Here is a 13,141-nt window from a genome sequence, read left to right as displayed (position 1 = left end):
GCACATGTATCGAATCACGTTGGATGATTCAATCAAGTAAAACTATCAAATAAAGAGGTTAACGGTCAATTGATAAGACCAACACACTTTTAGTGAAGAGGTCATAGGTTTGATTCGGCATTATGGTATATTATATAATAGCCCCTCCAAAATATTTAAAAATCTGCTATTCTAAAAGAAATCTATCCAACGACGGATCCACAAATACGCAGCTAGACAAGTCATTATGGGAATCAATCTTAGACTAATACCGATCCAATACCTTGAATCATCGTTGTATTAATCATGCTGTCAGCATCAGCCTCGTCACAATTTTAGGAGCCCATAGGCTCGGGGGGGGGGGGGGTTGAAGGTAAAAATGCGTGGCTCGACTTTGAGTGTGCTGTCCACATTTGTCTAAAAAGTAAATAAGACATTTATATAAGAACTTGCCACCATTGTACCAGCAGCAAAATCATGTAGTTTTTCCATTTGTATCGGCCCCTAGAGATACACTTTCGTCAAAGCATCCCCTGTTGTTTAAAAAAAAAAAAAAAAAAAAAAAAAAAGCATCCACTGTTTATTCCTCAATCATCATTTCGTCTGCAATGCCGTTTCAACGCCTAAGGTCATTCTTGTAATTCCATTCCATGTTGGTGGGGTCGGGGGTAGATTTATAGAAGTGAATTATTATCTGCTTGTCTAATTTATTACTGCATGCCGAAAGGAAAAGAGGAGAGAGAAAGGGATTGAAGAAAATCGAGGGGGGAGAGACAGAAGAGCAAATAGCGGGTGTGGAGCTGTATTCCACATGGCCTCGTTGCCGCTGGGGCCTCGTCAACCAGAGAATGAGGGAGTGAAGATTGCACCTCGTCGGCCGGAGATGGGAGACGATAAGGTATTTTTCCGTCTAGATTTCGTGTTTTCGAGCAAGATTTGCAGAATCCAACGCCTGAGATGGGTTCTGCATTTCTTCCACGATTCGACATATGTTGCTTTTTCTCTTCTTGTACTCTTCAATGTGTATTTGTTACCTTTTTAGATTCTGTCGTATCTCCTCAAGTTCTTAGTTGGAGATCGAACCCATGTTTTCTTGAAATGGACTCTAAAGAAGGTTTTATGGTGAGATTTTACAAGTGGATGATCATTGCTTAAATTTTTTTTGGGGGAAATTCCTGTCTTTTCTTCTATCTTTGATCTTAGGATTTCTTCGTGTTTGAGGAATCCGAAGCTGTACTGGTACTGGTACCTGCTTTTGTCGTCTGATCATCTTGTGGTGGTTTGAGAAACCGAACAGAAAATTTTTGAACAAAATGGTGCTTCGTATTTACTTTTTCTTGTCCACATTTGGCTTTTCCCCCTTCTTATTTGAAGCTTTAATTACTCGTAACTTGCTCTTTTTAGAGGATTCTCGTTGAGATGTCGTAGTTGAGCTTCCTTGTGTTTTTCCTTGTTATTTTTATAGTGCTTTACTTCTTTCAGGTCTTCCTTTCGACTTTTTCTCTCATTACCCGATCCTGCGGTTCTGTCTTCTTGTTGACAATTCTATTTTGAGATCTTGTGTTTGATTGAGATTCTATTTGAACTTTTTTCGGTTTTATTTAGATTTTTTATTAGATCTTGGATCTTCTTATAGGTTATTAGTGTGATTTGGGTTTCGCTGGCACTTGGTTTTGATTGTCTGGGTTTGTGTGATTTATCATCTTGTGGTGGTTATTATTTTTGATCTCCTCCTTTTTCTTTTTTCCGTTGGCTTCTCTTTGAATCTCTCTCCTGGTTTACTATGGCCGTTGCCACTTGATTCTTCCTTTGACTGTGTTTGCCCCTTTTTTCCGACTGTCTCCTGTTTGATCTGCAAGCTTTTGGCATTTGATGCTTGCTTGAAAGACATAATGCTTCCAACCTGCTTCTATGTAACATATATTCCTAAGTTCTTTGTTTCTGGAATCCCATGTATTTATTTGTTGCTTTTTCTTACTCTGCATTCTCTCGGTTGCATGATATTTTTCACTTGAATTATGCTGGCTGGTTGGGTATGTGGTATTTTCCTCTTGGTAGATTATACTATTTTATGGGTTGACCTATGTGAAACCTGTACATTTTTTAATGGCTCTAATTGAATCTTTGGATTTCACGTGTAACAGGAAATGCCACCTTCTGTTGTTGAGGGGAATGATCCAGTAACTGGTCACATCATTTCCACCACCATTGGAGGAAAAAATGGTGAACCCAAGCGGGTTAGAGCAAAAACTTACTGTAGTCAATTTATTGTGGCTATATTTTTCTCTGATAATCCACTTGCTGGAATTTAGTTTGATGTTGTAATTGCTGCTAAAGATTTAAATGTGTTCTCTGAATTAAGTGATTCTTTCTAGAGAAATAATAATCAGTGAACACAGCAATGTCTTTTTGTGCCTCTTTGATGCCAGAACTGTCTGTTTAAAGAGTGATTTGTAAGGAGTCATTGACACAACACTACTTCCATAGTTTGAATTGCTGATGTATTTTTTCCGCTCTTCCTCATTTCACTGAATTATTTGCTAAACTCTGTCCTTCCACCGTTTAAATGCTGATGCAATTTCTTGTTGTACCTCACAGACTATTAGTTATATGGCAGAGCGCGTTGTGGGGACTGGGTCATTTGGAATTGTCTTTCAGGTATCAAAATGGTAATTCTTTAGAAACTGTACTTGTCTTCCCAGTTTATTTTTAATGTCATGCTCTATTTTTAATTTCTTGCCAGGCAAAATGCTTGGAGACTGGGGAGACAGTTGCCATAAAGAAGGTCTTGCAGGACAGGCGGTATAAAAATCGTGAGCTGCAGCTTATGCGCTCAATGGATCACCCAAATGTGGTTTCATTGAAGCATTGCTTTTTCTCTACAACCAGTAAAAATGAGCTTTTTCTCAACTTGGTCATGGAATATGTGCCTGAGACTCTATATCGTGTTTTGCAACACTACAGCAATGTGAACCAGAGGATGCCACTTATCTATGTTAAACTCTACACGTACCAAGTATGGATCATGCTTGATTGTCTTATGCGTTCCACATACTTTATATTGTCTTTCTTCTGTTAACTGGTGGATGGTTTCCAGATTTTTAGGGGGCTTGCTCACATTCACACTGTTCCTGGTGTTTGCCATAGAGACATAAAGCCTCAAAATCTTCTGGTATGCACTTTTTCACTGTTATTTGCTGGTGGTTCTTCTGCATGATTCTTCAATCTTTTCTGTCTTGGTATTCTTAATCCTCTGGGACATTTTGCAGGTAGATCCCCTTACACATCAAACCAAGATTTGTGATTTTGGAAGTGCAAAGGTTCTGGTATGTTGCGTTGAATTTTCTTCTTTCCTTGTCTCTTCTTTCATTGAAACGACTAGGATCTCTTAAATGATTTAAGAATCAGCCTCATTACATGTCAACTGATTTTTGACTGATTTGTGGCTCGGGTTTCCTGAAATTGAAATATCTTGATTCCTGTAAGATGTGCACTTTTTGTACTTTTGACTCAGGGAGACTCAACTTTTCTATTCCAATCTTCTTTTATGTTTGATATTGTATTAAATGATAATGACTTGGAAGAAGATAATAGACCTTTAGTGAAGTCTTTTCACAGACTTCAGTGAACTGCCTTGTTTCAGTTTTTGCTTCCTTTAGCTTCTTTTGACTGCATCCATTTGTTGGGCATCCCAATCATCTCATGGCTCCTGCTAGCTGATACTTTATTCTTCCTGGGGTATTTGGTTGTGAGTTGATTGTCTCGTCTCCCATGACGTGCTCTCCTTGAAATATTAGTATAGTTTTGATGATTTAGTGCAATTTAAGTATAAATATTTATGAGTCAACCTTTCATGATGTCTGCAATGATCAACAGGATTTTTTCTTGTATTCTTTTTCTTATTAATTTCTTGAGTCACCAAGTATAAAACTGCTTGCAGGTCAAGGGTGAGGCAAACATATCATACATATGCTCCCGCTACTACCGAGCTCCAGAACTCATATTTGGTGCAACAGAATACACAACATCAATTGACATCTGGTCTGCTGGTTGCGTTCTTGCTGAGCTTCTTCTAGGCCAGGTTTGCACCCAAATCTTGAGCTTGAAACCTTTCAAGGTATATTCTCAGAGAGGTTTGCTTTGACTATATTGGTGACTTGACATTACCAAAATTTTAATTTCCTAGCCATTGTTTCCGGGAGACAGTGCGGTGGACCAACTTGTAGAGATCATCAAGGTTCAGCTCCACAATCTGTATCAACTGAATAATGGAGTTTGTCCAACTATACCAGTGGTGTGATCACCTGTCAAATGTCTTTTTTGCAGGTTCTTGGAACTCCAACTCGAGAAGAGATTCGCTGTATGAATCCTAACTATACTGAGTTCAGGTTTCCTCAGATAAAGGCTCACCCTTGGCACAAGGTGTGTTATTCCATCTTTCTCTTTTGATAGAGAAGTAATTTTTTAATGGTTGACTCGTGCTCTAAAACACCTTTATTAGGAAAAATATCCACTGTTGTACAGATCTTATGCTGTTCACGGTAGTGCGTCATTGAAAGATGACACCTGGAAAATACCAAATGAACGGTTTAGATTTAAATAATAAATTTTGTGCAGAAACCTGTTTTACCTATACCAGCCCATTTCTGAAAACCCGATTAATTAAATCTCCTTCTACTCCCAGAATTCACTCTTTGAAGATATTCCTTTCTTCCTCCGTCTTTGGGTTCGTATGTGAAGCAATCTCCAAGAAGACCTGTAATGGTGATTGAGGTTCTGTACCTGTAGGCATTCACTCTTTGTCTTTTTACTTTCCCTTCCTCTCTCTTTTTTCTATTTTACCATTCTTCTTGCTGTTACGCTACTTATCCACCACTCCCCCCGGTGACAGCGTTACCTTCTTGGTTCTTACTTGCAGAATGAGCGTAAGAAAACACATAAACCAATAAAATGATACAAACAAAAAAGGGAAACAAACATAAAATCCATGTCTGCATCTTTGTTTCCTGTAACAAAAAGAGGTTATTTTTCGGGACATCTTAAGATTTGAATAGAATATTGGATTTCTATTAGATAGGTTGCTTCATCTCCAAGATGATTGAATGTCACTCATTGGACAATTCTGATGACAAATCCCCGATCACAAATTACAATCTTCCCTCTTGCCATTTTTGGGTTGAGAGAATCTGCATATAGATTACGATCTTACCTCTTACCAATTTAGGGTCGAGAGAATCTTCCACACAGATAATGATCTTTCCTCCCACTCTTTTGGCAGGTAATTCCTCAGTCCAGATAGTGAGAATGGGTTTTTAAATTTTGAAATGGCACAATACAATCGTAGCCACAGGATTGTTTAATGCCACATGGCAACCACAGAAGGCCGCAGTGCTATGATCGCACAGAGGATTTGGAGCCCCTTTATTGTGCATGTGCCTTTTTTGGTCTTGTTTTTGTTTCAGCTGAGGTTTATAAACCTTTCGGGGTTATGGTATTTCTTGATGCTGAAGATTGTTAAGTATATTTCCATCATGGATTTATTATGTACATTTAGAGCAGCATGTAATCTGGCCAATTTATTCAATACATTTTAAGGGAATGTGGCTGAGTTTTTTGTTGTCCTTTTGTTCCATATTGGATTTTTGCCTTCCTTGTCTCTCATAGTGAGTGCCTTTAAGGTTTTAATCTTATATTAGATTCTTCTTCCCAGATACATTTCCTAAAAGCCACGTCTAGTAGTTGAAACTGCGGAATTTGAGTAATTAACTTCCATTGTGCATCTTTCTAGTGGAAAATGATATGGTTTTCTATGTATCCTTGTTATTTGACTTAAAGTTCGTCTACACAGGTTTTCCACAAGAGGATGCCTCCAGAAGCGATTGATCTTGCCTCAAGGCTTCTGCAGTATTCACCTAGTCTTCGCTGTACTGCTGTGAGTATCATTTTCATTTTCCTTTTCCTTATATGGCGTTGGCTTGAGGGCCCAAAAATTATTTTTGGTCCTTAGCCATGTTCCGCTTGTATATTAAATCAGTGACTGCATAGACAGTCTTATGGATGCTTGTTACAGTATATTCTCGATGGTTTTCTAAGTCTGTATCCCAGGGTGGATCCATCCAGTGGTAACACTATACTGTTGAAGTTAATGGGTTTGAGGGAGGAGAGAAGTGTTTGTTTTGTGATTTAATGTGGTCTTTATGATCAGGAGAGGCTTTGATGGAGGTTTTCAATTAGGGTGTACGATCTCTAGATGGCAGACAAAGGCATGTTTAAAGCTGCTCCAAAATTGGCTTGGTTCCAAGATGTAGAATCTATGTTGAATCACCACTTAGCGGGGTTACCAGAACTTGGGTCTCTTTCTTGGGCGGGACACCAAGTCCATGTATCTTTACCGATCAACCAATTTCTAGACGCTGGAGTAGATCCTAAAGAAATCCCACTTCCTCATGAATTTATCTTGAATCGGGATCTTTTGGCTCAACTTTATCCCAGTTTTGTTGAGGGAGCAACCCCATTTTTCACCTTAAATTGGTCAAAATATGTGGAATTTCTTACTTTTTGTGGAGGATTCGATCCATTAACAGGGGGTCTATGGTTGACCGATATTGCACACCATCATTTAGTGATTGCAATTCTTTTCTTGATAGCTGGTCACATGTATAGGACCAACTGAGGCATTGGTCATGGCCTGAAAGATATTTTAGAGGCTCATAAAGGCCCATTTACAGGCCAAGTCATAAAGGCCTATATGAGATCCTAACAACATCATGGCATGCTCAATTATCTCTTAACCTAGCTATGTTAGGCTCTTTAACTATTGTTGTAGCTCACCATATGTATTCGATGCCCTCTTATCCATATCTAGCTATGTTAGGCTCTTTAACTTTGTTCCATTATCTCAAAGCTCCTGCCTTTCTGGATCTCGACCTGTTTATATATATATACAAATTCATTTGGAAGAGTGATACAGTCAAACCAAGATGCTCTTTTTGAGCATGGTTCATGATCTTGATCCCGAGGCCGATCTCACCAACTCAAAAATGAGGGTTTGCTCGAGATCTGGGTAAGATCTTGCTGAGTTGATGGAATATCCTCCTCCCAACTTGAGACTCCATTCGAGGGTTATTAGGGATAACTTGGGGCTGAAACTTGTTGTCCAGACTATTTCAGCCCTTCTGAACACACTGGTTACTTCAAATTTACAGAAAAAAAAAGTGTAAACGTGAGCTTCATTTTGGATGCCAAGTGGGAAATGACTATGCTAAATTTAAACCTTAATATGTCCTACCATACATGTCATATGCTCATATATTAAAGTTCAATGTTCAAAATTCAAACAAGTGTAATACATTTCACATGTTGATAATTCCATTACAAAGTCCAACTGATAATCTGATCATCCAAGTTACTACTGGAGAGTTGAGACCCTATGTGCTAAGCACATTGTTGCTTCTCGCACATCATCTTGCCTCGCTAAATGGAAAAGAGAGTTACCTTGCCGGATCTCGAGAGTTCTCCTACCATGTGGATTCATTTTTAACGAAATGTAAAGCCAATGAGTTGATCAGATCACACTTTTCTATAGTACTCTGCAACTTTTGGGCTTTTCTTCCTGTAAGCATCTTGGAGTTCACAAAGTTTCAATAGGTTTATTTTGGGACAAAGAATGCCACCCAATCACACCGGACATGCTGCCCATGAGCCTGATCCAGCCTTCAGGCGCCCAAAATGACATATGCATCCCTAGTTCAAGGTTGGTGCAGAGGTCATTTTGCATGTACGTGTCTGGGGGGGGGGGGAGGTTGCAGGGGTTTTTCTTTTTTGCTTTATTTTTTGAGACCTATATTTTTTTGTATCAAAATGTTAGTTTCTGGTCTGGAAGGAACATATACACTTCCAGTTAGAAGCCTTCATTCAGCTGATTAGCTTGCTTGGTAATTGAAATTTTCCTATGTAGAATCTTATGCTTCAGACTTATATTTGATGATTAAGTGCTTTGCATAAACCCGGCCCTGTTCTGTGACCATATGTATTGTTCTACGAATGTGATTCTCTTTTTTACACAGTGAATAGACTTCATCATTCTTCAAGTATATGGTCATAATTAATGATCTAACTGACGTCTAAACAAGATGAAAACCATCTAAATCACTTAAGCAAGAAAATTTATTTTTGTGTATGGTTGAAATGCAGTAGTGACATCAGTTTTTTCCTCTGCAGCTAGAGGCATGTGCTCATCCATTTTTTGACGAACTTCGAGAGCCCAATGCCCGCCTTCCTAATGGTCGGCCTTTACCTCCTCTCTTCAACTTCAAACAGGAAGTATGTCTTGTAACTCCTGAAACTCTTACCTATGCATTTCTTAAAAACTTTTGAAAATTTTAACCATGTTTTGTGCCTGCCTGAAACTATGTTTATGCACGATAAACAGTATGTTTTCTGTTCTAAATTTCAAGAATTGAAGTTTTTATTTATTAGATGTTAGAGTTCATTTTTTTTCTATTCTAAACAAAGGGAAGCATGTAAAATGTGACACTTTGGATAGACTGGACTTGTAAGGATCTAAATAAAATTAATTCTGATATGTTAAAAAATTTACTCCATTCATATGTTGTTACATTCATGGTCATTTGAGAAGTAAATACAGAATTGAATATGTTAACCAAATTCTAGGTTTAGCTTGTAGGAATGTCTTCCTAGTTTTAGGCTCACTCCAGGATCCTCTTTGGGAACCAGCGGTCTTCCGAGGCTGTATATGCTGATGATGAGAGATTTCTCGGAGGAATTTGGGTTGGCAAGGTTGGGGTTTAGGCCTTGGAAATTTTGATCAGGCTTAGGACCAAAGGGAATTGGGTTTTAGGTTTCTTCCTATGGTGTAATTGCAGTTTCTCAGACCTGGGAATGGTTTTAACTTTGAATTTAAGGGGTTTTAGGATTGAAGGTGAAAGGAGTTAGGGTTCGGCTGCTGCTGTACTATAATTCCAGAATTATAATTTTAAGTCAGGGCTTCGGGATTGATACTATAGAGTTTCGGTTGGGCTTGGGAAGGGTCTGTTATTGGTGTTTTATAGTTTTCAGGTTAATCCTAATATGTTTGGCAGTCCTACTCGAATTAGGTTTGGTTTGAAGAGTCCTATTGAGGTAAGGATTCTTGGCACAGGGTGGGGTTGAGATCGAGTATAAGTTGGGGAAGCTAATCCTTAAAGGGTGAGGGAATTGCAGTTAAGCTTTGGAAGACAAGGGGTTCTAATGAAACTAGGGGTTTTAGGGTTTCTAAAGGATGAATATGAATTGCAGAAATTGAAAACCTAATGGATGAAGGCGTTTTGATGAACTAAAAGTAGGATTAGGAAAGGGGAGTTATGCGATTCTATTGGGGAAGGGAGGGGGTAAGAGATTGAGGGAATCTAGGACTGAAGGGGAAGGGGATTTGCTGCTGCCGCAGGAAGAAGGGTGGGAAGGGCTTGCGGGAAGGCTAGGAGAAGGGGGGGGGTTAGAGAGAGGCTGGGGTTGATGTTTACTTACTTGGAGATGGTTAATGGCTGCTGTACTCGAAGAAGAATGGCTGAACTTGAAGAAGATGCACTCTCAAATCTGCCATAGACCACCCAAGGAAGCCCACAACTTCTTTCCAAACTCAGAAATTTTATTGACCCTTTCAACTTGTTGTTACAAAAATGAAGGCTTTATTTATAGCCTCAAAAAGAAACAAAACAAGACTCAGACTAGGAGAGCTAATTGACCTCAAACTGATTTCTACTTCTTATTAGGACTCTGACTTGATAAACTACCTCACAAAAAAAAGGACTATCATAACATACTCTGGAGAGATTCAATTAGGATTCTAAGAGTAGATATGGATTCCTAATAAAAAGTAGACTCAAACGAGGGGATCCCAACACAACTAGGAATCACACCTTGACAAGGACTCTTCACAAAATACTAATCTTAATGAGAAAATAAAAATAGATCTAGGGTCTACACAACTAACTGGACTCAATTGGACCCAGACCTAGGACACCACGAAATTGGTAAAAGTATCAACATACCTGTTGTTCGAATTAGGGGTCCTAGATTTGGGGAAGTAACCCTAGCCCATGTGGAACCCTTGGAAACAGTTTACATCAGAATGTAGCAGCAAAAAGAATCTTTCCTAGGTAAAACTGGGGTCCTTGAGTTGAATCTGGTATTCTGGTGTCCAGTGACTGAATCTAATCTGATTTGGGCTCCATCTCAGTTTGCACATGGCATTTGGGATGTAAGTAGCTGGCTTTAGATATAAAAAACCTGCTTTTGGAGTTCGAGGCATAGGCAAATACTTGTTTTAAATCATTTGAATCATATGCAACTCTTATATGTGGTTTGAGAAGGGGTTGGTTATGAAATTTACCTTGTCATGAGTGTGGCTCACCTACTGATGGTCAACTTTGTTGCTTATGTTTCTCTCTGGATGTAGTTAGCTGGAGCTCCACCAGAGCTCATTAACAGATTGATACCAGAGCACGTGAGACGTCAATCTGGTCTAAATCTCATTCAGCCAGCTGGCACATAAACATAGGAACCTCGAACCAGACTTTTGGTAGTTGATGATGCAAGGCAAAGGGGGGTGGGGGTACTAAGCTGTGATTAAGCAGAAAACGTACAAGCCTGAGAGGCGGAACTTCTCTGCATTGTTGTGACACGGATGGATGGCGCTGGGCCTTCTCAAATTTGGTGAATTTTTCTACTACGGTTTTTGTTGTGCGCTCTTGGCCTCTAAATGTTTCATGCTTCTGTATATTGTCCGACGATAAAGGATCCATGTCAACCAATTAAGTAGCTTTGAGTAGAATGCAGATGATGGGAAAGCGTTTCCTTTAGGTGCAGGGCCCCAACTGAATGGCAAGAGCAAGAAAAAGTTTTGTGGGGGGTTGGTGGTGTTGGTGGATCAGTTGTCTAAAATTTAGTCGCTGGGTGTTGTTTCTACTTTTATTTGCGGCGGCTTGTGATCGCGGACTCGCAATTCCGGGAAACTTGGTGTTCTCAGTGCATTTTACTCTTTCTGCCATGTTTTGAATAATTTTGTTCTTAGTTGTATATTATGGTTCCCAATCTGATGAAAAAAAGCAGTCCAGTCTTCTTATGCTCACAGTTTTTGATCAACCCAGAGCATGCTTAGCTGACTAAAGAGTTCAAGGTTTTGAACCTAGCTGGTTATGTGATTATGTGGTAAGTAGAGCTTTTCCTTTCTCAGTTTTGGTATGGTTTTAGCTTGTTATCACTTGACAGCTAAATTAGAGGAGCAAGGAGCAATGGCCAAACAACGTGGTGTTATACAGTTATATGTGATGTAGTACAAAGTGCACGTGTACTCTCTTTCTTTCTTCTTTTTTTTTTGTTCTAAATTTTAATTTTTCGTTTGGTTGGAAACCGCGGATGTTTTGTTCCCAAAAAAAAAAAAGGGTTAAAATTGTCATATATCTGAATGAATAAAAGGGACGGGAGGGTAAATCGGGAAGGATTATTTTGAAGAAATCCACCCTTTTTGGTCTTGTTCACTTGGAGAAATTAAAAGAATACCCTGGACTGTGTCTTGAACATTTGGAATGGTTATCTGAAAAGTAGTTTCCTTCTGCACTTGGCTTCTCTTGGTCCCCTACTCTACTTGTCAGGGTGGAAGATTGGATTTACTCTACATCCTTTTACCATATTTTTGAGGGATTTATTTCAGTGCTTAAATGTGTAAGGGAGCACAATTCTCTACCCGGCTTTGGGCAAAGCACGCGGGCTCCTCTTGGTTCATAATCTTGTTTTTCATGATTTCTATTTTTTAATTGGATGTATCATCTCTCCTTTCACGGGAATAATTGGCATAAAAGAATCCCCGGTAGAATAAATGTTAAAGAACTCAAAGCTTTGGATTAGTTGCAAGTTTTGGAATCTTAGGATGCATTTAATAATGCTGTTGTTGAATAGGTCTATCTATTACTTAAAATGGTTTGCCTTTTGTTCTTTAAACGTGGTTGGATGGGAATACTTGTCTGAAGAATGGTTTTTGCAGGACATGCAAATTTTGTTTTGTTACAAAAACTTGATAGAATGTTTCTGAAATAGTTTTGTTAGAAATAAAATTAATAATCAAACTAAGATTCTTATTCAAGCAAGGAAGAAAAAGAAGAACCGGCAGAGACGGAATAATTCACTGCAATATTGGTTGGATATCCTAGAATTGTAGGCAGCAATTTACTAGGACAGAATAATCAAACCAGATTTGAGCACAAGTAAAGAAGCAAGGAAGAAGAAACCAGCACAGATGGAACAACTTGTTCGATTCTAGATAGGTCTCTTAGAATTGTAGGCTACTTTATTTATGTGCGAGTATTCTGTCTACTAAAGCTAGAAACAAATATTACATAAATTTTAGTCTAAAAGTAGAAACAAAGATTACAAAATATTTGGTCCAAACATAGAAACAAATATTATAAAATATCCAGTAAAAAGAAAGCAAGAAAAAAAAAGAAAAAAGACTTAGAAAATAGAAATTGCAGCACTAAAATAGGAACATTAGAAGCATCTAGCATGTCACACCATACTCAGTTAGTATCAGATTTATTTAGATACCTATGGATGTGATCCATATCCTCACTAGGATTAGGTTTACAGCATAATCAAAGGAGCAACTATTTTAAAGTATCAAATATGGTTATTGCAGTCATCTGAATCTAAGTTAGTCAGCAGAAGTCAATGTGAGTATATCAAATGTACATGAGTTTAATGTGTGATTAATGGTATTGTTTAACCACCCAATAAAAAACTTAGATCTACCTAACTAAAGCCACCACATCCCTAAGCAAAACCATGAAACTCAGAAGGCTCAACCTCGTAGGAACAGTCCAAGCATGGGCACAAGCCTCTGTGTGTCTTCATGTTCTCGCCCGCCGGTACGTCATAAAGCTCCATTGGCACTTTGTACTTCGAGATGGCGGTGTCTTCATACCTTGCATAAGTATCTAAAAAGAAAGATTTCTTCGAAGAATGAGTTCCACTGAACTTAGTGAGATCAACAAAATCATATTCCACGCATTTAACACGTATGACCAAGACTATAAGTGCAATGTAATGGTGTGATGCATAAGTGCAAGTATGCTCCTATGAAACCTGTCACATCCACCCAGCTAGTACC

The 13,141-nt window shown here is 38.7% G+C and overlaps 1 protein-coding gene across 1 annotated transcript; it reads left to right on the top strand.

Annotated features, from left to right (window-relative positions):
* Positions 1-704: 704 nt before the first annotated feature.
* Positions 705-11,322, top strand: LOC149019188 (shaggy-related protein kinase eta). The gene is made up of 12 exons (XM_089153238.1): positions 705-877; positions 2,124-2,216; positions 2,578-2,637; positions 2,723-2,995; positions 3,077-3,151; positions 3,249-3,305; positions 3,920-4,060; positions 4,166-4,216; positions 4,306-4,401; positions 5,828-5,911; positions 8,200-8,301; positions 10,436-11,322. The coding sequence occupies exons 1-12, from the start codon at positions 791-793 to the stop codon at positions 10,529-10,531; spliced, it is 1,215 nt and encodes a 404-aa protein (XP_089009364.1). The 5' UTR covers positions 705-790; the 3' UTR covers positions 10,532-11,322.
* Positions 11,323-13,141: the final 1,819 nt, after the last annotated feature.

The sequence above is a fragment of the Hakea prostrata genome, chromosome 4 (genome assembly GCF_041222555.1).
Source record: "Hakea prostrata isolate BN-2017 chromosome 4, UWA_Hpros_2, whole genome shotgun sequence".
In the NCBI taxonomy this organism is placed as follows: Eukaryota; Viridiplantae; Streptophyta; class Magnoliopsida; order Proteales; family Proteaceae; genus Hakea; species Hakea prostrata.
The sequence above is the reverse complement of the archived record's forward strand: the minus strand, read 5'-3'. Positions and strand labels throughout refer to the sequence as shown.

What these genes read in the sequence shown, in the direction of transcription:
- LOC149019188 (XM_089153238.1), top strand. Translation starts at nt 791, where the DNA reads ATGGCCTCGTTGCCGCTGGGGCCTCGTCAACCAGAGAATGAGGGAGTG. An exon ending in AAAATGGTGAACCCAAGCGG is followed by an intron (nt 2,217 to 2,577) that starts GTTAGAGCAAAA and finishes TGTACCTCACAG; the next exon opens with ACTATTAGTTATATGGCAGA. An exon ending in AGGCTCACCCTTGGCACAAG is followed by an intron (nt 4,402 to 5,827) that starts GTGTGTTATTCC and finishes TCGTCTACACAG; the next exon opens with GTTTTCCACAAGAGGATGCC.